The sequence below is a fragment of the Tachyglossus aculeatus genome, chromosome 2, assembly GCF_015852505.1.
Source record: "Tachyglossus aculeatus isolate mTacAcu1 chromosome 2, mTacAcu1.pri, whole genome shotgun sequence".
NCBI lineage: Eukaryota > Metazoa > Chordata > Mammalia > Monotremata > Tachyglossidae > Tachyglossus > Tachyglossus aculeatus.
The window spans coordinates 80,974,360-81,001,574 of NC_052067.1; the positions used below are offsets into that span (position 1 = coordinate 80,974,360).

At 42.7% G+C, this 27,215-nt stretch overlaps 1 protein-coding gene across 9 annotated transcripts in view; it reads left to right on the forward strand.

The window, feature by feature from the left end:
- MAP7 (microtubule associated protein 7) overlaps positions 1 to 27,215 on the forward strand; it is a 213,848-nt gene that overhangs the window by 169,236 nt on the left and 17,397 nt on the right. For 6 of the 9 annotated variants that reach the window (XM_038759178.1, XM_038759156.1, XM_038759147.1 and 3 more), the window contains exons 6-10: positions 4,327 to 4,437; positions 10,547 to 10,660; positions 16,413 to 16,564; positions 21,859 to 21,974; positions 22,942 to 23,216. In XM_038759178.1, coding sequence (XP_038615106.1) covers positions 4,327 to 4,437; positions 10,547 to 10,660; positions 16,413 to 16,564; positions 21,859 to 21,974; positions 22,942 to 23,216 — 768 coding nt within the window. The remainder of the gene's footprint in view (positions 1 to 4,326; positions 4,438 to 10,546; positions 10,661 to 16,412; positions 16,565 to 21,858; positions 21,975 to 22,941; positions 23,217 to 27,215) is intronic. The other 3 variants (XM_038759163.1, XM_038759196.1, XM_038759215.1) reach the window with 3 other exon arrangements.

Genomic DNA, 27,215 nt, shown 5'->3' on the forward strand with positions numbered 1-27,215 from the left:
ATTATTATTATTATTATTATTATGTGGGACATGGACTGTGTCCAGCCTGATTAGCTTCTATCTACCCCAGAGCTTAGTACAGTGCCTGGCACGTTGTAAGTGCTTAACAAAAACCATTAAAAAAAAATTGTACTGTAAATTCAAAATGCATTTACTTTCCATAATGTGTTAATATTTTTGCTTTGCTTTTCATTTGTATGATACGTTATCTTTTTTTTCTTTACACTGAAAAAAATCACTGTCGTACATTCTGTCCTAGGTGGTTTTATTGAATCATCATTCACCTTTCTTGATTTAGCAGGCTTGGACCGCCACTTCAGACCATATCACTGTACTTTGTTGATCATCCTGACCTATAGCTTCCTTCACGGATAAAGAATCCGTCCATTAGTAGCTAAATTGTCCTCTCTTCGACATGCATGCCTAAGATCATATTGTATAGACTGAGATCTGAAAGATAGCACAGTGGTTTGTAAGTGTGATGGCTACAGCTTGTAGCCTTGAAGGATTGGACATGATCACTTCAAAGAACTGCATATAATCCACCTGGTTCTGTAAAAAAAAAAAAATTCTAAAGGATCTTAATTTTGAAATTATGTTCATTTTCTTAATGAATTAGCTGGTATTCTAGGACATCCAAATTATTTAATGGTTTTCCCCCAGTATTTGTTTTCCGTTCATTTTTCTTTTTGCATATATGAATTAATGCATTTTAATCTTACCTCCCATGGATCATCTATCCACTGGAAAGCTGCCTGACATTCTATTAAAAGAACATCCAAAGCACGTGACTGCAAATCTGGATTTTCTGTGTAATTTGGCTCAATAAAAAGGCAGATTTCTCTTCTGTCCCCTCCTCTTCCCCCCACCCCCACTCCCTTTTGAAATTCTGAGTCTTGTGGGATGACATTTTATAGACAATATTTCTTCATTGGAAAAAGAGTAAGTTCAGGGAGAGTTTTCTTCAATTGCTCACATCAGAAAACTGACATAAAGCCTCAACCTATTAGAGGAGAATAAACAGTGCCATTGCTGGGTCTGACCAGTGATCCAATATTATTTGATATTCACCCCTGCCCCTGATCGATAGCGCTTATTTATACATCCATCTATATCTTATTTTGTCTGCTTCCCTGTCTAATCTCTAAGCTCTTTGTGGACAGGGATCGCTTATTTATACATCCATCTATATCTTATTTTGTCTGCTTCCCTGTCTAATCTCTAAGCTCTTTGTGGACAGGGATCATCTATTCTAACTCCTTTATATGGTCCTCTACCAAGCACTTAGTACAGTGCCCTACGCACAGTAAGCACTAACTAAATACTATTGATTGTCTGCATTGATTGTTGGTTAAAGGGACTGTTGTGGCTGCCCTCCTTTCCATCCATCTTAACGTTTAGGAATATGCTACCTAACATCCCTCACTTTCACTGTAGCATGCCATTATAAAACACCTTTTTTCAAAACTCTCTAACCAGCTGCTATTTTTAGCCTGTATAATTTCTGTGGTAACGGCTTCCGTATGCTTCTACCTGCTGGGTGAAGTATTTCTTTTAGGTTATTTAGAAGTCACTGTCTTCAACTCTGAATATATGAACCTGTGGTTGGTGAACTACTCTTCATCCTATCTTAACACTTTTCTCAGCCTCTGCTTTATTGAAGGATGAGTCCTAATCCCCTCAGCCTATCCTCATTTGGAAGCTTCTCCATCCTCCAGATCACCTTTATTCTCAGAATAGTTGTGGCTGCTCTGACATCTCTTTTTTCCTTTTATTTCCTGCCCAAAGATTTCCCAGGGCCCAAGAAGCACCAATTCTATACCTTCCCTCCAGACTCAGAGTTAACTAATTAGTCGTCTCTGTTTTAAAGAGTAAAAGAGCAGTGTTCTCCCTTAGGTTGTTGGACAAGTAACAGTATTTTCAGGGCACTGAGTTGTAGTAAAACACTCCCTTCAATTTCGAGGTACAGAAAGCAGAGACAACAGACACCTCTAAAATGTCTGACTAGAAAAACCAATAGAAAAACCAGGAGAAGTCTCATTTCAAGAACCTTTCCAATGATACGATTGAATATCATCTAGTCATGTTTTCTCCTTCCTTTTTCCAGGCAGAACTGATATTTAACCTAAAACCTTCTGCTGCAAAGGCAGTCCCATCTCCCTTTGTCCATAATGTAAAAACAGCAAATTGTCTGAGAAATATCCATAGTTTGAACTTCCCCTTGCCCTCTTTCCCCCAGGCCCCAAACACACACTTAAAGTGAAAGCCCAGGAAGAGCTGATGGAAGAATAGTTCAGAGGCCTGAGGGACGGCTCTTTGGCAGATTCTGCTTCAGAGAACTTCGGCTCTACAGAATAATAATAATATAATAATAATTCTTATCATTAATAATATCAATTGTGGTATTTAGCAAGCACCTATTAAGTGCCAAGCACTATACCAATCATGGGGGTAAAAATTAGATAACCGAGTTGGACACAGTCCCTGTCCCACCTGGGGCTCACAGTCTATGTGGGCGAGAGACAGATATTTAGTCCCTGTTTTGCAGATGAGGAAACTGAGGCCCAGAGAAGATAAGTGAGTTGCCCGAGATTACACAGCAGGCAAATGGCAGTGCCAGTGCTAGAAGCCAGGACTCTAACCCCCAGGCCTTTGTTCTTTCCACTAAACCACCCTGCTTCATCCAAACTACCCCAGGCAAGACTGAGTTTCTCATTGGGAGGCAAAGCTTGGGGATCTGAGTAAGAACAGCAGAAAGATTACAGCAGGGCCATAATGGTTTAGTGGAAGGGGCAGTGTTTAGGCAGTGCTGCTTGGAAAACCTGGAGCTTCTCTGCCACTTCAGGCTCCTTGGAGACACATTTGGGAAGAGGCAAACCCAGGGTGGCTTCACCATTTTGTCCCCTCTGCCCCTCGTTATTAGACCAGTAGTTTTCTTGCAATGCTCTCAACAACACATTAATAAGTTTTACCTACAAAATAAGTGACGAGACACCTATTGTTGACATAAAGCACTTTTACACCTAATACTCTGGACAAATGGTTCAGGAACAGGTGGAAAACAGTGTTTCCTTGTCGTTTAGCCAAGGCCAACTGTACCTGTGAGAATTTACTCACTCATGGTGGGCTGTTTAATTTGAAATTGCTTGTGTAGAACGTTATCTTCCAGACCCAGATTTTTGAGACTATTCCAAATCAGTTGAGGCTGATGAGTATTAGAGAAGAAAATGACATAAATCTGTGCAAAGACATCTCCAAGTAGCCCCCTGCTGGGATGAGTAATACAAATCTGTATGGCCTTTTGAAAAGTACACCAGCCTCGGAGTCAGGGGATCTGGGTTCTAATCCCGGCTCTGCCACTTGTCTACTGTGCGATCCTGGGCTTGTAACTTCTTGGTGCCTCAGTTACCTTATCTGTAAAATGGGGATTTAATTGCTGCTCTCCCTCCCCCTTAGACTGTGAGTCCAAGCAGGAGAGGGATTGTATCTGGCCTACTTCTCTACCCCAGTGCTTAGTACAGTGTGTGGCACATAATAAAACCTAAACAAATTCCATTACTATTATTATTATTATTATTATTTCACCCCAGAGAGGTAATAAAGAATATGGATTTAATTTACTTTTCTTTCTATTCATCCTTTTAGAGGATACATTGTCATGTATAGTACTTGTTTTCCAAACAGTTCAAATGAGCATATCAAAGTCACAGAAATCACATCCATCTAATAACAGAAAGAAAAGGCTGAAGCATAGCATCCTTCTGTAACTGTTGACCCAAACAGCCTCCTCTAGGTCTGTTCTTACTCTAAATATCACCTGGAGGCTTTTATGGTCTGAAGAGGAAAAGTCCTCTGTGTACTATGACATTTAGCATCCCTAATACTTTCCAGTCGGTAAATGAAGTCAGTTTTATGTATTTGCATTGTCCTATTTCCATTCTTTCTATTTTCAACCATCATTTTAGGGATCATGATTATAATCCCACAGCCTGCTGTTATTGGAGTGATCTATAAAATGTAGTATCTCCCCTTTTTTAAATTATTGTAAAGTAGTTAAAATTTGGGCCTCAAGATCATTCTGCTGGATTGTCCACCTTCGTCCATTATCAGTCTTCCATGTTTTATCAAATTATGATCCCAATTTGATTGGCCAGCTCTAAATTAATTTAATGCTCAACCGTTAGCTTACCTGTACAACATCCACTGAGAAAGCTGTGCTATTTTAAAGATCAAGCGGTAGAATCCAATCCATCCGGTGGTCCATGAACTGGAAACTTGTGTTACTGCATGTGGGCTGTCAAATAGCATTATCTCCATTTGTTTTAGATCCAGACAGGCGTTCTGTTTCAACAATGAATCTTTCGAAACATGTTGATCCAGTAATTAGCAAGCGGCTCTCCTCTTCATCTGCGACATTACTAAATTCTCCAGACAGAGGTACAGTTAAAAGGAAAATAGAAAAGTGTTCTGTCTTTTTACATAATGGCATTTGAGGATATTTGAAGCTACAATAAGCATCTGAAGTTGCTTTCCCTACGTTTTTTAAATAGGAAGAAAACACTCCAAAGTAAAAAAGCAATAAACGGCTGACCAACATTTTCCTTTCAAGAAGAACATTGGTCATTTTAGAACTTGGCTGAATGAGTGCATTTAGCAAGTGACGAAAGTGGTGCTTCCATCCAGTTTTAATAAATGGCATTGCAGCTTCAGAAATCACCCATTCTTTCCACAAATGCACAGTCACTCTGGTGAACTTCTATCCGACTGCATCTCCATTGTCATTGGGCTATTCATCTGTTTCTTTGGAGTTCCTTGCTTTGAATTTCTGAGCAAAATTTAAAGTGGTTAGTGTCAGAAGGGTTTCATGTTGCCAGTTAATTTTTCATTTAACCAGATGCTCACTGTTGTGCCTTATAATGCCTGTTTATTGATTTTCACTGTCCGTTCATTTAGTCTTGTGAGACCTGCCAGTTTTTCAAGAAATATGTTGATCTTTGCCTCATCAAAAGCTTAACAATCACCATCCAATTAACAGCATTCCATTTGGGATATGAGTTGCTTTCATTCAAAGAATTTACAGTACATGAAATGTAGCTGTGAAAGCTTGTTCGAGATGAAGCATCGTAGCCTAAGTTCTCACACCCCAGAAAGAAAAGACCAAGCTTCTTTAAAACAAAGACCAAGCTTCTTTAAAACAGGCTCAGTTCCTTTTCAACAAGGGGCAAGACCCAAAAGTTGAATTGCTGCGCAAGGTGAAAGCATATCCTCTAATAACCTCACAAAGTTCTGTGACTGAATTCACTGGAAGATTTGTGGTTGTGTTCCTCAAAAAAAAAAGTATGTGTGTTCTGTATGTGTGCATGTGTATCTCCATGTTTTTATATTGTGCGATAATTGTATATGTGTTGTATCATATTATGTGTGTAATGTAGATGTGTGGGCATTTTCTGCAACCCTAATATTTGAAAGCAGTAAATGTTTGAACCTCTGGATAACAAGTGGCTGTTCTTGCTCTTTCACCCAGACTCTATTTGTTGACCTACTTGGACTTTCTTTGCATGAGAATAGTGTACTTGGAATAAGTTATTGAAGGCAATGTTTTGTAATTCCTTTTTTGGCCCTTAGCTCACCCATCCACCTATGGGGAGCATCCTCCATTTCCCAGAGGGCCTTCAGAACACATAGCAATGGTTCCCCTACAGACCACTTGCTCTAAGTCCAATGATTTCCCAGTTCCAGGCTCTTGTCTTCTTCGTTTTTGTTATGCAAGAGTAGGTTAGCCCCAAATCTGGGCAAGTCCCAGTGTGTGCAAGATTATATGAAAAAAGGACAAGTGGCAAAAATTGTCAGGCTACACCAATAGGGACAGACCACCACTTGGGAGCTCTGAGGCACCTGGTAAGATGAGAATGGTAAAAACAGGGTCTTGGGTTAAAAATTCCTTCTTTCAAACTCCTTAGGCATTCACTCTTGTGCCTCTGAAAACTTAAAATAGTATGAGAAAGCTAAATTTGAAAAGTCTATTCTAACTTCTTTTGAGAAATCATCTCTTGAATTTCACCCAACCACAAATGAGGAAATAAGAAAATCTTGGGCCTTGATCTCAAACCACCATTCTCTGGACTCTGGCCTCTCTTTTCCTCTCATCTCTTGTTCTGTAGAAAAACAAAGAAAATCAGAACCACTTTCTGACCAAATGTCTGTAGTGCAGGAAAGCTTCGTTGCTCAACTCTCAAGGCAGGTGAACTTTAAAATAAACACAGAGTAACAATCACAAAGTCCTCGTTAGACCTTCCAGGCAAAACAGGAACTAAACATATGTAAGTGAATTTGTGTCTGAGTAGTTGCCAACCCCCGGCCACCACTCCCAATTAAAATCCATTAACCAATTTCCTAGGTTTAGATCAGTGGTTTAGGTTTTTTGCCATGTAACCAGACTAAACTAATCAAACTGATAGAAATAATCCAGAACACTAGGAGGGACCCATAATACTATCAGAGGGACTGATAAACTCTACTGCCTTAAAACAGACCTCTGCTTGACCACACAATCTAGAGTCTTTTATATATATATATATAAAACAAATATATATATTTGTTAAGCACTTACTGTGTGCCAAGAGCTGTTTTAAGCACTGGGGTAGATTCAAGTGAATTAGACAGGACACAGTTCCTCTCCTACATGGGGCTCACAATCCATGGGAGAGGGAGAACAGGCATTAAATCACCATTTTGCAGATGAGGGAAAGCAGGCACAGACTTTCCCAAGGTCACACAGCAGATGATTGGCAGAGCAGGGTCCTCTAACTCCCGGGCCCATACGTTTTTTTTAGACTCCTTTGGCTGAAAAGTCTCAGCCCTATTGATCGGCCTCCTCCAGGCCTCAGATGCCGCAAGCATCCCCCCTACTTTAATTGCTTCTTCAGAACTTATTGCTGCGCTGCCCAAGAGGAGACGGTCCTGTCACCCTTGAGAATGATTTGTGAATGGAAGCAGAGAAGAAATATAAAAGTAACAGGGTTGAGAAGCAGTGGGGCCTAGTAGAAAGAACCTGGACTTGGGCGTCAGAGGACCTCATCATCAATGTATTTATTGAGCGCTTACTGCGTGCAGAGCACTGTACTAAGCGCTTGGGAAGTACAAGTTGGCAACATATGGAGACAGTCCCTACCCAACAGTGGGCTCACAGTCTAAAAGACCTGAGCTGAGGTCTCAGCTCCACTGTCGGCTGCTGTGTGAACTTGGGCAAATCACTTACCCTCTCTGTGCCTATTCGCTCACTTGTAAAACGGGGATTTAATGCCTGTTCTCCTTCCCACTTAGACTGTGAGACTGTGTCTGACCTGATTATCTGGTATCTTCCCCAGCGCTTAGTACAGTGCTTGGTATATAGTAAGCACTTAATAAATACCACAGTTATTATTATTGATCTGAGGGTGAGGGAAGAAGGTAATTGATATCCAGGAGCTTAGATTCTACTCCCAATTCTGAAAATGGCTGATGTAACTTTGTGCAAGCCACTACACTTTTCCGAAGGGTTAATATATATTGTCTGCTTTCTTCTCTGGGCTGTTGATTCCAAACATTCTTTGTATTCCCTGAAATTAAGGTGCTGTACAAAAGTAAAGCACAGTTATTATGAAGAGTAGATCAGTATATGATCATTTAGGACAATTGTGCTCTCCAGAATTCTTAGCAACATTTACACAAATTTGCTGTCAATCACTATTAACAATTTAACCCAGTAGCAATTGGAAAAGAGTCTAAAATGAGAACATGGTCTTACAATCTAAAATATAGGTCATTTGGGGCCCATGTGGATGTAATTTTTAAACTAGGCTTTTGGCAAGATGCCAGTTACAGAATTTAAACAAGTCAGCCATGAGGGCAGCCAGACAAAATGAGAAGCAGCATCGGCTAGTGGAAATAACCTGGGAGTCGGAGGATCTGGATTCTAATCCCAGCCCTACCACTTGCTTGCTGTGTGACCTTGGGCAAGTCACTTAACTTCTCTGTGCCTTAGTTCTCCTGTTCTCCCTTCTACTTCAAAAGTGAGCCCCATGCGGGACTCGGGACTATGTCCAACCTAATAAACTTGTACCTACCCTAGTACTTAAAACAGTGATTGATACATAGCACCTAACAAATTCCATAAAAAATAACAGAATACATAATGTCACTTTGCAAAATGTGATCCTTTTTATTTGGGGGGCAAAGTTCAGTTTTAATTACTTATGGCAATGATTATTTTGCAGAAAAGGGTCTGTAGGAAATCTTGTCAGAGTATTGAAATCTAACAGACCTCTTTTTGTAATCTCCTACTGAACATTTAGTCTTGTGGTGGTATAAAATGTTCCTGGGTGCAGAGCCTGGTAGAGGGAAACTTCCGATTTGTGAGTTAACTAGGTATAGTTCCTTCTTCCCTGCCACTTAAAGCAAACCTGTGCATCTTTCAAAATCACAAAGAAGAACTGGAAACCAGAGTAAACAGAGAGGAGATTCACCTGTTTCTTATGTTTTAGGATTCTGTTCCCTCTAGACTGTAAACTCCTTGTGGGCAGGGAATGAGTCTACCAACTCAGTTATATTGTACTCTCCCAAGCACTTGGTACCGTGCTCTGTACACAGTAAGCACTCAATAAATATGACTCATTAATTTCCGCTCTTCCAGCTCCTCACCTTTTCATTCATTCAATCATATTTATTGAGCACTTACTGTGTGCAGAGCACTGTATTAAGTGCTTGGGAAGTACAAGTTGGCAACATATAGAGGCGGTCCCTACCCAACAGTGGGCTCACAGTCTAGAAGGGGGAGACAGACAACAAAACAAAGCATATTAACAAAATAAAATAAATAGAATAAATATGTACAAATAAAATAAATAAATAGAGTAATAAATACATACAAACATATATACATATATACAGGTGCTGTGGGGAGGGGAAGGAGGTAAGGCAGGGGGGATGGAGAGGAGGAGGAGGGCACCTCACCTGCCACTGAAGAAAACTTCCGTCTCCCTTTTCTTTCGCCCTATGGTTTTAGTCCTGAAAATTCATCTGCTTTTTGCTACTGTTTTCATTGTGAATATAGGCAGGTGGTCAGGTCCTTTGTGTATTAGACCATAGTGTAGAGTGATCGTCATTTAAGGTGTCCAAAGACTTTAGTAGCTATTGAAATTATTTTCTTATTGACTTTTTACCAAAATATTTTAAGGAATTTGTGTGGCGTTGGCTTTTGAGACCAGAAACATTCTTCCCAGTAAGCCTGAAATGGTATATTTTACAACTTCCTCATGTAATTAAAACAAACAAAAGAAGTATTTTCGTTTTAGTTTACCATTTCAAAAATCCATTGTTGTGGCTTTCCATGTACTTTTGCCTTGGCATTGGAAACCTCACTGAAACTGGTGACACGAGGACAGTAACTTTTTAAAACAAATTAAGGGTGATGTCTTTGTTAATTTTGTTGTTGAACAAAACATGTCTTGCCATGTTCTGCCAAACCCAGGACTGAAATTCCAATCTGAAGGCATGTATGTTCTAAAATATGTAGAAGGGATGATTTTCCAATATACTCTCACGTAAGTCCCTGATGCTTTTTCTCCTGCAGTAGGAGAAAATAAATTTGATTTCTGCACTGATGGGCAGTCGTGTGAATTTCAATTCTTTCACAGGGTTTCAGGAACTTGGTGGTTTTGAATGGATCTTCTTCAAATAGATGTATATACATTGTATTTTTCTAAAGTTGGTTACCTGCCACAAATGAATGTTATTTTTGGTACTATCTCTTGTATCATTTTGCTTCCTAGACCTCTTAAGCACTCTGGAGGATTTAGTTGCAGCTTAATGATGGCATCTAGATTTAATTTCCTTTCCCTGGCCTCAGCTTTGCCCTTAGTCATCCATTTGGATCTAACAGGCCAGGGGAGTGGGGGTGGTGGAGAAAATGATCTGTGTCCTGGTGCACTCACCAAAACAGTGGATATTCTGAATCATCCTTCTTTTTCATTTGTATAAAAAAACCCTTTTTCTTTTACTACTAGGATTCTCTGTTGGGGACTGTTCTAGGGTAGCAATTCTGTAATGGAAGACTTCACAGCCTGATCTCTAGAACCAGAATGAGTTTTTTGCTATCCTTCGTGAGAATGCATTTAAGCAGTCCAGTTGTGGGGTTGTAATGCTTCAGCATCTATCCTGGTGCCTTCAAGAGAGCCACTTTCCTGGGGTTAATAAACAATGAATGCCAGACAAGAAATTAAGATAGTTGACTGCTAGTTTTTAAGCCTCTTTACTGTTAGGGTGGATATAGAGATTATAAACATTTTGTGATAGCTGCCAGGCTCCTAGAGTTGCATAAATGAGTAGACTCTGTATACTTAGAATAAGAGAAGGAATGACTTGTGTGAACAGATCCAGGGAATGATCTTTTGGAAGCTGAATCTCTTTGGGGACCCCCAGGGATGGAAATATTAGGCGGGACGCTCAGAGCCCACCTAGCCCTAGAAAGCAAAAGGGTCTAACATCTTACTTATGTGGTGACATTTAGCTCGCCGCCTGCAACTCAGCCCGTGGGAGAGCAGCATTGTTAACCGGCTTCAGATGCCCACCCACTCGTTCCTGGCCAGAAGTAAAAGCACAGCAGCCTTGTCCGGAGACCCAGGTAAACCTCTTGAAGCTGAGCTTTGCTGGCGGCGGGCACAAAATCATCCTTCCAGCGCTTTCAAGGCCACGGGCTCAGTGTGGTGCCGGGGTGGTGCTTGGTGGGGGTTTCATTGCTCTCTTTATTATCCCCTCTTCAAAGTCTTGCTTTCTTTGTCTGGACACACACACATGGCCCTCAAGATTCGCCTTTTCTTATCCAGCAGACAGATATCTGAATAACCGCTCCCGCATTGATGCCCCTGGAGAACCTTCCACAGGGGAGAGAGGGATTGGATAGACTCGAAGTTTTAACTATTTTAACCACTAGAATATCTGGAGTTGGAAGGTGATTCGAAGCCTTAGGCAGGAAAAGGGAGGAGTTGTAATACCAGTTCTCCGTGGAGTGTTGGACGAGTCACTTCACCTACCCGAGTGTGTTACTCGGATGTAAACTGGGGTTAATGCGACCAACCCTGTTATGAGGACTAATTAGTTCATGTTTGAAATATTCCTTGAAAAAAATGGAAAACACTCAGCAATTGATGATTATTAGATACACTACGGCCCTTTTATGTCTTCAAAGTGCAAACCAAACATGAACTAATTAGTTTAATTAGAAGAAGTTAGTGTAGATCATATATCTAGGTGGAAAGACAGACATTAAATATTCTGTGGCTTCTCTTTCATCCTGCGGTGATGAATGATTTCCAGCTGACTCTGGGCACCTGAGGTAATTGTATTGGCATTCATCCTGCTGCCCTAACATTCCCTGTCCTGTTTTGGAGGTGCTAGATTGTCTGCCATCCATTGCTTCATAAGATGCTTTGACCTGGCAAGCCATCTTTTGTCATCCACCCCTTCATAAAGAATACCCCTTTGTACTTTTGTAGGGCCTTTCATCTAAAGTGCTATAACTACTTTACTAGCATTAGGTCACTCATCTTCTTAACACCCCCTGGAAGGCTGTAGGCAACAGTATCATTATCCCCATTGCATAGATGAGGAAACCTCTGGCCTGGTGAAGATAAGTCCTCCTCTGTAGGACCACTCCGCCACTCATTTACTGAATCAGAAATGACCCGCGTCTCTTGATTCCAGATCAAGTTATCTCCCCACCTCAACCATGGGGTCCCCCATCTTCTATCATTAAGCTCCCTGTCATTACCGGTTTATAACGTATCGGCCATTGGCCATTCTGATGGAGAAAAAACACAACTTGTGTCGAAAAATACATTTTCCCCTATCGTTCTAATCAGACATGCTACCCTGCAGGCTTTTGCAGGATTGAAAAATCCAGTGGGATTGCTTAGTGGCACTTGATATCGAATTAGTTTTTGGCCTTGTGAGTCATTAGACCAGTGTCTCAAATCCAACTCGTGGAGATGAAATTATTTTGTCTACCCCTATCTACCACTGTCTTTCACTGCCAAACCTATTCCTGCCATCCCATTTCTCCAAACTGCTGCGCTGCTGGATCCTGGAGGGCCCTGTGTTATTTATTATGGTATTTATTAAATATTTACTATGTGCCAGGCACTGTACTAAGTGCTGGTGTAGATATAAGATAGGTCAGATACAACCCCTGTCCCACATTCTAATCCTCTGCTTAGTGTTGCTCTGTCCTCCATCTCTTTCACTGTTGCGGGTAGCTAAAGTTATCTGATCTAGCTCATTGTGGGCAGGGAATGTGTCATACAACAGTTATCTGCTCCCAAGCACTTAGTACAGTGGTCTGCACACAGTAAGTGCTCAATAAATGCAACTAATTGACTGACAGTGGCTCTGATTGGGCTTCCTTACCTCCTTCACAGCTTTCTTTTTCCTCTCTTCTCACTCTCCCCACCCAACTCCACACTTGAATGGCCTAAACCCACAATTCACTAGGCTATTTGAATAAGAATCTTCCCTTTCCATTATTTATTCATCTCAGTAACTAAACTCCTGTACTTTCTCCATCCTGGCTGGCCATTGTATGTAGCATTAGCTCCCCTTGGATGGTTTTCTTAAAAAAAAAAAAAACACAATACAAGCTTTTAAGAGCATCTTGCTTCTATCTGAAGTCATGTTTTTCAGTCTCTCTTCATCTTCTTCTACATTACATTCTTCTGCTTTATTTCCTCATTCTCTTCTCTTTGTGTTTTCCTTCTAGTTCTCCACTCAGTCTATAGGCCAGATATAAGCTGTGCAAGTGGTCAATTAATAATAATAGTAGTAGTTATTATTATTCCTACTTTGGTATAAAGGGCCTTCTATGTGCCAAGCATTGTACTAAGTGCTTGGGGTAGATACAAGACAATCACGTTCCACATGGACCTCAAAGTCTAAGTAGAAGGGAGAACAGGTATTAAATCCCCTTTCTGCGGTTGAGGGAACTAAGGCCCAGAGAAGTCAAGTAGCTTGCCCAAGGTAACAAAGCAGGTAAGTGGCTGAGTCAGGATTAAAACCCAGGTCCTCTGACCCCCAAGCCCGAGGTCTTTCCTGCAGCCCATCCTGTTTCCCTTAGGCCTTCTTCTGTCTACCCTTGTCTTGGTTTGGTTATTCCATGATCATCAGTTCAGGGTGTCTGAAATAAGTGTTTCAGAAGTATTTCACAGGAAAGGTGACAGGATACACTGACTGCCCTCCCCATTGGGGGCACATTGGTAAGTCTGAAGAAATGCTAACATCTCAGGAGCTAGGGAGAATTTTCCCAAAACGCTGTAAGGTTGTTGTGAGCAGGGAACATGTCTACCAACACGGTTAGTTTGTACTCTCCCAAGTGCTTAGTACGGTGCTCAGCATAGAGTAAGCACTAGATAAATATGATTGATTTAATCATGGTGTTAAATTTCTTGATTAACAAACTGGGAGAGAGAGAGGATATGAAGTGATTGAAAACATGTCCCCTTTACAGTGGCATTTAATTCTACTCCTTGAGGCAAGCGGTCTCCAGTCCCCACACTCCAGCCACCAGTGCCCGCTCTGGTGGCATTACCTGGAGCTGAAGCCATGCCATGCCCAGTGTATGGCTGACCCACCATCTTGGGTATCTGATGTACGTTCTTTGCAGTAGAGGACATTTAGAGGGTAAGAAGAAACGGAAGCCCTGTGAGAGGATTTTTTTCAAAGGCATTTCCATGAAAGAATTTCCATGTCTAATTAAGCGACAGCCCCTTGGGGTACTTTGGTAGCAGGGGGGAGAAGAAAGAAGGTAATGCTCTAAGGTTATTTCCTCTGAACATCAAAATACACCAGTGTGAGCCCTTCCTGTGCTTTCAGTGGTAGAGACTGCTGGCAGGAATAGTAATGAATCCCATGAAATCCTTTGTACCTAGAAAGATTTTTTTCTAACATAGCACTTGGCCAGAAGATAGTTGTTGAAAAACTAAGATGTGGAACCTTGCACCTGCTATGTCACAACAGAGTTAAAAAAATGTTTCAACGTGGTGCAGGCTTCTGTTCATTAATAGCGGCTGCATAATAAACTGAACCCAAAGGGGAAACATGAGATGAGAGGAAATCCAGTGTTCTCTCAGGAAATGCTCTTTAGATGACTACTGAAATTGCACTGCCCAATGCAGGGGGGAAATCATGTTTCTGAGCTTTGTTCTATTTTCAGAGCAAAAAGCAACAACGGTGTTGGTGCCTGTTTGTTTTCTGGGGCGTATTGATCAGCTGAGGCTAATCGCCCCAGGCTAAGCCTCAGGCAGTGTTCCCCCAACTCTCCCTCTCCCCTCCCCGAGCTGGTCATTAATTCCCAGGAAATACCTTGTGCTGCTATTGTTATTCCATAAGTACAGTTGATTGACTCGGAAGAGTTTTATATTTAATGGACTCTCTGGCTGCCAGGAAAATGCAAATGCATCACAGTCGCATTGAGAATGGTTATTCTCAAATGCTCGGTCCTCGAAGTGGAGGAAAACTCGTCTTATCTCTCTCAACATGTCAGCCTCTTCACCAGGAGAGAAACTGAAAGCTTGGGATTGACTCCTCACCTTTCACACCTTCTTATGAGGGACCTGGGGAAGTAAAAAAGATGTTCTCTCTTTAACCCAACTCTATGGAAGCCGATTGTTAAGTGAATTGACGAGAGAACGATGTTCTTCTACCTAATCCAAGTGTCTCTGCCATTCAACATCCAGACGAAGGACACATAATCTTGAGGCTTAGCTGAAATCGAAAAGGACTTCCCCAGGGAAAGCATATTGATGATTATGCAGCCTGCCTTACTCTCCCACTAGATTAAGCTGAAATGTCAAAGGGATATAGTATGAGAACTACCCAGGAACATTCTAATCCTCAGTATTGCTGCTGCCCCCCAAAATCCCCTTTTCTAGGTTTTTCTTTTTACCACCAAGTGGGCCTTCTGAATTTTGAACACACCAACCACTTACATTCTTCACTGGACGGGGCCTCCTGCCTAAAACTGTTCCCCTCATAGGTTGGCTCTGATGCTGTTTGGCTGAAGCTCCTTCCAGCTAACCACTATGATTCGGTGCCTTCTTCTTTTGGTGAAAATGAATCCACAGCTAAGGTCTGCAAATGAATTGTGGGACCTGAACAGACAGTTTTTGTATTTCTACCTCATGATGATACCTGTGTAATGCACTGTTTGAATGACCTTAAACCAGTTTTAAATCCTCCATGGGGATTAAAACGTCCTTGTATGCCAACCACAGAGAGTGGCGAGACTTGACATCTCTGCCTGGGCTGGGAAGCAGACGTAATAGAGGGGTGAATTTCTTTCTGATAGGGAGTCATTTGGGCCATCTCCAACTTTTTGTTGTAACTTGTTCATTCTCATTAAGAATAAGATGTGGTAGCTGCTTTGTTATTAGTATAAGTGCACAGGTCATTTTGATCACCCTGTCCATTAAGGTAATTCATTTTAGCCCAAATTGGGTGCAGATGACCAGAAGTGGATGCATTTTGATTTTCATATGAGTAAGAAAACATTCCAGGGCAATTATAACCCAGAAAATATATTTGTGGTTCAAGCTCTTTTCTTTTTCCTTTTTTTTTTAAATCCCCATCCTGATAGTTTTCAGCTTTATGATTCAGCCATTTTATTCACCACCCAAAGCAGAAGGAACATTGCATGTCACCCCAGTGTCTGTTCAGAAAGAACAATGACCACCCCAGTGTCTGTTCAGAAAGAACAATGACCATTACTGGTTTCTAGAACACCTTAAATTGTGCACAAGGCTTTGCCTGTTAAACTAAAACGTTTGTATGTTTGGTCTGGCAATCTCCCACCATCTTCGATGCATGAGATGCACTTGATGTGTTGCAATGCAATAGTTTAACAAGTCTGCTGAACTCCAATCGCTGTGTAGTTGTGGCATGTTCTACCCTGTTGCCTGCTCTTTCTCTTTCTCTCTTGTTTCATCTTCAGGCCAGAAAACAGAATCTGATTGGATCTTTAAGCCCATTTTTTTTTTGTAAAAAAAAAAATTGAAATGCATCAATCATAGATCAGTGATGTGCAGTTTTACCAGAACCATCAGTGTATAAAATATTTCAGGGTATTTCCCTCTACCCATGTACTGATGGATACATCTGGTCTCTATCACAACAACTAGCAGGAGATTTTTACATTGAAATATTGAATCTACCTTCAAACCATCCTAAACTTTGAGGGCCACTATGAGTGATGGTTCTAGTCGAGGTAATAATGTTTTCTCCTTCCTTTTCTCTCTGTTTCTGCTTTGTCCCTCTCCCTGCACCCTGCTTGTGGCTTTCCCTCACCTCCTCTGGGATTCTTGCGTGTAAAACAAACAACCGCATCCTAGTTATCCCTATTTGTCCTCGTTCAGCATCCTGCAGCCCCATCAGCATTATGTCCTACAAAGCTGCCCACTGTAGAAATCTAGTGGACCGTCCAAAGCTCTTTGTCACAGCACCTCAGGGGACGGGCCGCAGGAGGACTATCCACTCGACGATGGTAAGTAGATATAAAAGTATTTCTGTGGCTTCTGTGTGGAGGGGAAGCAGCTGAACAAAATCCTGGCCTTGGAGGGGGTGTGTTCTTTTGAAATGTATATTTATGGATATTTGCATGGCTTTGGAAACAGGCAGTTTGGATGGTGCAGCAGTCATAACGATTTTGCTCAAGGCGCCCACTGAATACAATAATACCCTGTACTAAGCACTTGGGAAGGTACGTGGAAAGAATGAAAGTTTGTGAAGGAACGAGGTATGAAGGTACATGAAACATATGTGGCCCATCCACAAGGCCCTTTCACTCTTATTGAGGAATTTGGTCATAAAGATGTTGTCAAGTAGGGGAATCAGAATTAAAAAGTTGGTTTTACAATTGACAGAGACCCCAAGCGTGAGGGAAGGCATAAATAAATCTTTATGGGTTTGAAGTCATCTGCTTCCACAAAACACACACACACTCACCATCGAGTGGTTGATGCTAGTGGCTGAGATGTATTTCTTTTTCTGTTTTGGTGAACAATGACATCCAAGTTAGTACCTGCAAGTCACTACCCAATCGCTCATCTCGGCCAAGAAATTAGTATCTAAAAAGTCAAAGGCTTCTTGCTTGTAGAGATGGGATTACCAAGGGTAAATTTCTGTGTGGAAGAGCTTCTACTCCATCCCAGTCAGAATGTGTAAATGCAAAACCTTGGACTTATAACTAACCAATAATTACAAAGCCTGTGACATAGGAAGTATTGGTAGATGCTCAAGAAATGACAGCTAACAGCTATCAGTAGGGCAGGTTTTATGAGCTTATATTTTGCTTCCTTTGTCTTCAAACTGAAAGGGAGGAAAGAGGATTGGGTATCCTTTTACTGGCAAAGAGACTGAGGCAATGTTTATTTCCTCCACTTACACAGGTAGTAAAGTAGCTCATACGGATTTATGGTATTATATATTTTTTTTATTTATTTTTTCCCAAAATATGTTTCCATTAGTAAGCTAATTGGGGCTGATTCTGAGTTCCCTTGGGCTTTAATTGCCTTACCAACCAACTTAAAGATTTTAATAATCCACCAATCATAAGACATGACCCATTTAAAAAAAATGCCTGGAACATATTTTCCATTTTATTCAGATTTATGGAGAGGGCAGGCTGTAAAAAGTACGTGCTGTGTTAGAACAACATGCTTGTTTTACAAGAGCTTGATATCTAAACTGTATCTTCTGAGTTCCAAAGGTAATTTTTATTTCATAAATTAGGCACCTCTAGTCAATCAATCAATTGATCATATTTATTGAGCGCTTACTGTGTGCAGAGCACTGTACTAAGTGCTTGGGAAGTACAAGTTGGCAACATATAGAGACGGTCCCTACCCAACAGTGGGCTTTAAACCAAAGTAGGGATATCCTCATATGGTAGGAATTTCATATTTATAATTTAGATTGCCAGAAAGATCTTGGGAGTAGATACACTAACCAGAACTTATCTGAAGGCCTTTTCCCTCTATATATTTAGTGACGGCTACTATTTTGAAAAACAAAGAAAATGGACATATTGGCTTTGAAAAAAATATTGCACCTATTGAATGGGAATCATTTGGCTTTAGCAAAATGCAGTTCTATAGAGAATAACTCGAGAGTAGCCGTGTTTTACTATCTTATATTTCCCTCGGGTTGTACCTCTTCCTGTCGCCCTGATGACCGGGGCCCCTAGGCTAGGGAGAATCTTTCACTGGCAGAGATTTTACTGATGTTTCATAAGCAGTAGCCTGGGAAAGGCAGATGTTGTGAATATTTCTCGGAGCTGCAGTTTGTTCCAAGCAGAGAGAGATGAGTGATAATAAGTGGAGTTGGTCATCTTGTAGCTGACTCTCCTTTAGGTATCAGAAGACAACAGTGGTCCTCTGTGTTAATCTTCCTTGAAGAAACAGCCTACTAGGCCACTTGTCAGCTGTGTGACTTTGGGCAAGTCACTTAACTTCTCTGTGCCTCAGTTACCTCATCTGTAAAATGGGGATTAAGACTGTGAGCCCCAAGTGGGACAACCTGATCACCTTGTAACCTAATAATAAATAAAATGCTATTATTATTATTAACCTCGACAGCGCTTAGTGCATTGCACATAGTAAGCGCTTAATAAATGCCATAGTATTATTATTATAAAAGCAGAATGAAATGACTTCGTTCTATTACAATAATTGGAAAATCTGCCAAGCAAAGCTTACTCTTTCTGAAGCCCAGTCTGTCAGCTGGAGAGCAATCAACTTTCAGTGGATACACAAATGACCTTTGAGGATTAAAATCAGATAAGGCTCCAAATCCAGACTGAGAGCTCATAGGCACCCATCAGTGGATGAACCATCCTAAAACTGCAGAAGCTTCCCCCTGCAGGCTTAGGAAAAGTAGAAAACGATGTCAATATATACGATTGAATGAATGAATATGCCCCCCTCTCAATTTTGCTAAGAGCCAAAGATTTTACAACCAGGCCTCTTTTTCCCAACGTAGTATGGAAGCATAGCCTTGCCTACCTATGCATTTACAGGAGAGGACAGATTGACGGATCCAGCCCCCCGACATTCTGCCAACTCTTGTCTACCTCCCAGATGTATTGGAGAGACACATGTATGGAAGATGCAGTGCAGGTAGCAGCAACACTATCACTGCCTGAGGAGAGGGTTTCCAGTGGAAATGGGGAAGTGTGCTTCCTCTAGATACCTTTGGACATCTAATATTTGCCCCACCTCCAACCTCACAGCACTAACTTACATATCTTTAAATTATACATTCTCAATCATTTATTCGTGTTAATAACGGTCTGCCCCTCTAGGCTATAAGCTTGTTATGGGTAGGGGACGTTTCTGCCAATTCTGTTATAATGTGCTCTCCCAAGCACTTAGTACAGCGCTCAATAAATACCACTGATGTCCACTCCTTAGAGCACACTGTCACACCTCTAGGGACTCAGTGTTTGTGTGCCTGAAACCTGTGAGCCAGCAATTTTGACACATCTTAACAGGTGAAGAGAAAAATAGTCTCTTCAAACTCATGCCCGCCTGTAACCCCACATCCAGGAAAAATCTGCCCTCAGATCTCGAGGATGTCAAAGGCTTGGGGGATGGGAGAGGAGACCATCTTCAGAATTATTTGAGTAGTAAGTTGATATCACAATGATTCTGGTTTTCCTAAGGTGAAGGGGAAAAACTTGCACCTGCTCAATGTCTGCATTCCAGCTTCAGGCACAGGAGCAGGGCCCTAGGGTGGCATATTTACCTAGCTTTTTAGCCATTTCATTCATTCATTCAATCGTATTTATTGAGCACTTACTGTGCGCAGAGCACTGTACTAAGCACTTGGGAAGTACAAGTTGGCAACATATAGAGATGGTCCCTAGCCATTTGCCAGTAGATGTGACAGCACAGCTTGTTGTCTAAATTATTCTATGCCAACTGCTCACCCATAATATCTCATAGTGATATAGGTCTGAACTGAGACGTTTATAGTGGTCATGCTAAAAATTTAGAAGCAGATCCCATTCTGATAGATGTTTGGACCCGTAACATTCCCTCCCTCCTCCCCTCCTCCTCCTTTTTCGAAATAGAGGCATCTTCTACCACCTTCCTTCCTTTATGGCAACAGGTACCATTATAGCCATTTTGGTAAGTGTGTGTTGCAGGTTTTCCCAGAAGACAGAAAGACAGAGGACACTGAGCAAGGAGATCCAAACAGTTGATATGGTTTGATCCACCCTGAGCCCCTATAAACAAAAGCCCAGTTTCAGCAGGAACTTGGCCTTAAAAATCTCGAGACTTTTGTTAATGAGGCAACAATAAAATAAGAAAAGTGCTGGTATCGCACAAATAGAAGTTGTTTTCTGAATCAGAATTTGCCTCAAGGCTTTGTCTCAGTGATTTGTTCTTCAAGGAAGTAGGTGTGTACAGACATCGGTTTGAAGGCCAATTTCTTACTGTCATTTAAATTTGGTCGCCTAGTACTTGCTTCATTTAAAGCCATAAAACCATTTAAAGCCATCGTAGTGGGGGACAGGAATTGAAAAGGGAGTGTAGATATGTAGTGTACCATTTATTTGTCTTTCTACTCCAAAACATGTGGAATAATGTTCACACATGCTGAAAGTCCCTCAGGGCCACTAAGATATTTTTCTGCTGCCAATGCTATTATTATTATTACTATTATTTATTAAGCGCTTACTATGTGCAAGGCACTGTTCTGAGCACTCGGGAGGTTACAAGTTGATCAGGTTGTCCCACAGGGGGCTCATAGTCCTAATCCCCATTTTACAGATGAGGCAACTGAGGCACAGAGAAATTAAGTGACTTGCCCAAAGTCACACAGCTGACAATTGGAAGAGCTGGGATTTGAACCCATGACCTCCGACTCCAATGCCCGGGCTCTTTCCACTGAGCCATGCTGCTTCACACTGCTATGCCCCATGGCCCCCAAAAGCGAGGCATGCTGTGGGTCTTTTCCACATGCACCTCTGAAGATGCTAGAGATCTATTTTTTGTGGCAAAATGTAGCACTTAAATATTCATTTATTCATATTTATTGAGTACTTACTGTGTGCAGAGCACTGTACTAAGCGCTTGGGAAGTACAAATCGTCAACATATAGAGACGGTCCCTACCCAACAACAGGCTCGCAGTCTAGAAGGGGGAGACAGACAACATAATAAAACAAGTAGACAGGCGTCAATACCATCACAATAAATAGAATTATAGCTATATACATATAATTAATAAAATAGAGTAATAAATATGTACAAATATATGCAAGTGCTGTGGGGAAGGAGAAGAGGGTAGGGCAGAGGGAGGGGGGCAATGGGGAGGGGAAGAGGAGGAGAGGAAAAAGGGAGGATCAGTCTGGGAAGGCCTCCTGGAGGAGGTGAGCTCTCAGTAGGGCTTTGAAGGGAGGAAGAGAACTAGTTTAGCGGATGTGTAGAGGGGGGCATTCCTGGCCAGAGGTAGGAAGTGGGTCAGGGGTTGACGCGGGACATGTGAGGGCGAAGCACAGTGAGGATCTTAAAATAGCCGTAAAAATAGTGGCAACCTGGGAGCTTAATAATAATAATAATAATAATGATATTTGTTAAGCGCTTACTTTGAGCCAAGCACTATCCTAAGCTTAGTACCCAGTGCTGATAACTGATACCTCCAAGTGTTGATTTGCTCTCGAGTTTGGCCCTGCTGGGACCCTAGTGTTTGCTTAGATTATGAGATGTAAGGCTGATTGTATACGGCATTACCGTTATTTGTGGAAGACTCTGATTGTATTTTCTAAATTTAGGGGGACGGAAAGGAAAAGGAGAGAGAAAATTCATCCTTGCTTTGCACACCCAGCCTCCGCAGGGCTCATTCTCCAACCAACCCCAAAGCTAGGTCGCCAGCCCTCTCCCCAGTTTGGTAAGTGAAGTTCAGGTCAACAGGCCGGATTTGTGCAGGGCCCAGGAAGTTTCCTGAGTCGTGAGAAGCTGAACCAACCCCTCCTCCCAAACTGCTTTGGTTATGAAATACCTCTGGCCTCAGGCAACCTTTGTTTTCTCTGTGAGAGGGAAATCCAAACCTTTTCTATGGTGAACAAGTGGCCTTAACGACCTGCTTGTATAGCCTGATTTCCTGTCTGAGAAATGGAAAGGAGTATGGTAGTTTTGCAGTGCTGTTCTCTTGGTGGGCGTTGGAATGACGGCCTGCTGTGTGATCTCTGATAAGTCATTTCACTTCCCTATGCCTCAGTTTCCTCAGCTGTAAAATGGTGATTCAGTACCTGTTCTCCCTCCTACTTAATAATAATAATAATGATGACATTTGTTAAGTGCTTACTATGTAGGATACAAGGTGAACAGGTTGTCCCACATGGGGCTCACAGCCTTATGTAGGATACAAGGTGATCAGGTTGTCCCACTTGGGGCTCACAGTCTTCATCCCCATTTTACAGACGAGGTAACTGGTTGTCCCACGTGGGGCTCACAGTCTTCATCCCCATTTTACAGACGAGGTAACTGGTTGTCCCACGTGGGGCTCACAGTCTTCATCACCATTTTACAAACGAGGCAACTGAGGCACACAGAAGCCAAGTGACTTGTCCCAGGTCAAACAGCTGACAATCGGTGGAGCCGGGATTTGAACCCATGACCTCTGACTCCCAAGCCCGTGCTCTGTCCACTGAGCCACGCTGCTTCTCCTAGACTGTGAGTCCCTTGTGAGGCTTGTGTCCAGCTTGATGAATTTGTATCTACCCCAGTGCTTAGAACAATGCCTGCCACATAAGAAGTCCTTAACAAATACCATTTAAAAGAAAAATAAGGCAGCCCGGTTAAGTAGACTGCGTCTGACGTGTCCTCTTCACTTTGTGTTTTGTGTTGTTGGGCAGGCTGCCATCCAAGTCCTTTCCTCATCTACCTGGCACGCCCAGACCTGCGCCTTCCTCGCTGTCCAGCTCATCCAAAGCTCAGCCCCGCCCCCCGTCCCCTGGCAACATCAGACCCAGCAAAAAAGAAGGCAAAGCTGAGGGTGAGAAGAAAAACCAAGAGAAGGAACCCGAAAAAGTCAGGGAAGAAATCTCAGGAGATAGTAAAGCCTCTGTAGCAAGCGCCGGCGATGCTGCCAAGGGAGAGGGACTGCCTGGAAAACCCCCAGTTACTCCAGGTAAGACTTACCATTCTCTCCTATAACACATCCACCCTCTCATTTAAATCCCATTTCAGTGGTTTTTTCCTATTGTATGAGGGGGAGGTTTTTTCCTATTGTACAGTCTAAAAGGGGGAGACAGAGAACAGAACCAAACATACCAACAAAATAAAATAAGTAGGATAGAAATGTACAAGTAAAATAAATAAATAAATTAATAAATAAATAGAGTAATAAATATGTACAACCATATATACATATATACAGGTGCTGTGGGGAAGGGAAGGAGGTAAGACGGGGGGATGGAGAGGGGGACGAGGGGGAGAGGAAAGAAGGGGTTCAGTCTGGGAAGGCCTCCTGGAGGAGGTGAGCTCTCAGCAGGGCCTTGAAGGGAGGAAGAGAGCTAGCTTGGCGGATGGGCAGAGGGAGGGCATTCCAGGCCCGGGGGATGACGTGGGCCGGGGGTCGATGGCGGGACAGGCGAGAGCGAGGTACAGTGAGGAGATTAGTGGTGGAGGAGCGGAGGGTGCGGGCTGGGCAGTAGAAGGAGAGAAGGGAGGTGAGGTAGGAGGGGGCGAGGTGATGGACAGCCTTGAAGCCCAGGGTGAGGAGTTTCTGCCTGATGCGCAGATTGATCGGTAGCCATTGGAGGTTTTTGAGGAGGGGAGTAATATGTCCAGAGCGTTTCTGGACAAAGATAATCCGGGCAGCAGCATGAAGTATGGATTGAAGTGGAGAGAGACACGAGGATGGGAGATCAGAGAGAAGGCTAGTGCAGTAGTCCAGACGGGATAGGATGAGAGCTTGAATGAGCAGGGTAGCAGTTTGGATGGAGAGGAAAGGGCGGATCTTGGCAATGTTGCGGAGCTGAGACCGGCAGGTTTTGGTGACGGCTTGGATGTGAGGGGTGAATGAGAGAGCGGAGTCGAGGATGACACCAAGGTTGCGGGCTTATGAGACGGGAAGGATGGTAGTGCCGTCAACAGAGATGGGAAAGTCAGGGAGAGGGCAAGGTTTGGGTGGGAAGACAAGGAGCTCAGTCTTCGACATGTTGAGCTTTAGGTGGCGGGCAGACATCCAGATGGAGATGTCCTGAAGGCAGGAGGAGATGCGAGCCTGGAGGGAGGGGGAGAGAGCGGGGGCAGAGATGTAGATCTGGGTGTCATCAGCGTAGAGATGACAGTTGAAGCCGTGGGAGCGAATGAGGTCACCAAGGGAGTGAGTGTAGATTGAGAACAGAAGGGGACCAAGCACTGAACCTTGGGGAACCCCCACAGTAAGAGGATGGGAGGGGGAGGAGGAGCCTGCAAAAGAGACTGAGAAAGAACGACCGGAGAGATAAGAGGAGAACCAGGAGAGGACGGAGTCTGTGAAGCCAAGGTCAGGTAACGTGTTGAGGAGAAGGGGGTGGTCCACAGTGTCAAAGGCAGCTGAGAGGTCGAGGAGGATTAGGACTTAACTCACTGGGCCTCAGTTTCCTCTGTCAAATGGGGGTAGAATAACTGTTTTGCCTTCCAGAATGGAAGTCCCATAGGGGACAAAGGTTATGTTTGATGTTATTATCTTGTATCTACCCCCAGTACTTAGCACATAGTAAGCACTCAATAAAGGCCATTATTATAATTCAGTCAATCAATAGAGAAGCAGTGTGGCTCAGTGGAAAGAGCAGAGGCTTGGGAGTCAGCAGTCATGGGTTCTAATCCCAGCTCCGCCACCTGTCAGCTGTGTGACTTTGGGCAAGTCACTTAACTTCTCTGAACCTCAGTTACCTCATCTGTAAAATGGTGATTAAGACCGTGAGCCCCACGTGGGACAACCAGATTACCTTGTATCACCCCAGTGCTTAGAACAGTGCTTGGCACATAGTAATGAATCAATCAATCAATCATATTAATTGAGTGCTTACTGTGTGCAGAGCACTGTACTAAGCGCTTGGGAAGTACAAGCTGGCAACATATAGAGACAGTCCCTACCCAACAGTGGGCTCACAGTCTACAAGGGGGAGACAGAAAACAAAACCAAACATACTAACAAAATAAAATAAATAGAATAGATATGTGCAAGTAAAATAAATAGATTAATAAATATGTACAAACATATATACATATATACAGGTGCTGTGGGGAAGGGAAGGAGGTAAGATGGGGGGGATGGAGAGGGGGACGAGGGGGAGACAAAAACCATTGTTGTTATTATTATTTGAGTTTTTATCATGTGCAGAGCACTGTACCAAGCCCTTGGGAGAATACAACAGAGTTGGCAGATAGGTTCCTTGCTCACAATGAATTTACAATTTAGAGGAGGAGACAGTACAATAAATAAATTATGGGTATATCCATATGTGCTGTTAGGCTGAGGATGGCTCATTGTGAGAAAGGAACATCTCCACCAACTCTATTATTTTGTACTCTCCCAAACACTTGCATAGTACGCACTCCATAAATATGATGGATTGACAGGTGGAGTAAAAGTGTACTGATCTAAGTGCATAGAGGATGCAGAGAAGCAGCATGACTCAGTGAAAAGAGCATGGGCTTTGGGGTCAGAGGTCATGGGTTCGATTCCCGGCTCTGCCACATGTCTGCTGTGAGGCCTTGGGCAAGTCACTTAACTTCTCGGAGCCTCAGTTACCTCATCTGTAAAATGGGGATTAAGACTGTGAGCCCCACGTGGGACAACCTGATCACCTTGTATCCCCCCCCCCACCAGTGCTTAGAGCAGTGCTTTGCATGTAGTAAGCGCTAAACAAAGTTCATCATTATTATTAGAAGGGAGCGGGTGTTGGGGAAAAAGACGGAGGCCTCTTGGAGGAGATGTGACCTTAATAAGGCTTTGAAGGTGGGGAGAGTTGTGGTCTGGTGTATATGGCCGGGGAGGGAACTCCAGGCTTAGGGGGAGGACTTGGGAAAGGAATCCCCTCTGGATTGTGACTTCACTGTGGGCAGGGATTGTCATTCTTTCTTGTTGTACTGTACTTTCCCAAGTGCTTAGTACAGTGCTCTGCCCAAAGTAAGCACTCAATAAATACGACTGAACTGAATGGGGTCGGCAATAAGACAGATGAGATTGAGGCACAGTGAGGAAGCCAGCGCTAGAGGAATGAAGTTATTATTCATTCATTCATTCAATTATTTTAATTGAGCGTTTACTGTGTGCAGAGCACTGTATTAAGCACTTGGGATGTACAGGTCGGCAACTTATAGAGATGGTCCCTACTCAACAAAGGGCTCACAGTCTAGAAAGGGGTGACAGACAACAAAACAAAACATGTAGACAGGTGCCAAGTAGTCAGAACAAATAGAATTAAAGCTAATTTTAATTTACTAATAGAATAGTAAATATGTACAAGTTAGAGTGATAAATCAATCAATCAATCATATTTATTGAGCGCTTACTGTGTGCAGAGCACTGTACTAAGTGCTTGGGAAGTACAAGTTGGTAACATATAGAGACAGTCCCTACCCAACAGTGGGCTCACAGTCTAAAAGGGGGAGACAGAGAACAAAACAAAACATACTAACAAAATAAAATAAATAGAATAGATATGTACAAGTAAAATAAATAAATAAATAGAGTAATAAATATGTACAAACATATATACATATATACAGGTGCTATAAGCACATATACAGGTGCTGTGGGAAGGGGAAGGAGGTAGGGCGGGGGGATGGGGAGGAGGAGAGGAAAAAGGGGGCTCAGTCTGGGAAGGCCTCCTGGAGGAGGTGCGCTTTCAGTAGGGCTGGAGCTGGAGGACGGCCACCACCCCCCACCCCACGGAAAGGGTGTAAAGGGTGGGGGGGAATGGGGTTATTAGAAGAGATGCTACTGCACTAGCTACCACCACCCTCACCTCTCCAGAGTTCCTTCCACTCCTAAAATCAATCAGTCGCATTTATTGAGCGCTTACTGTGTGCAGAGCACTGTACTAAGCCCTTGGGATGTACAAGTTGGCAGCATATAGAGACGGTCCCTACCCAACAGTGGGCTCACAGTTTAAAATGGCCTCTCAGTCCCAGA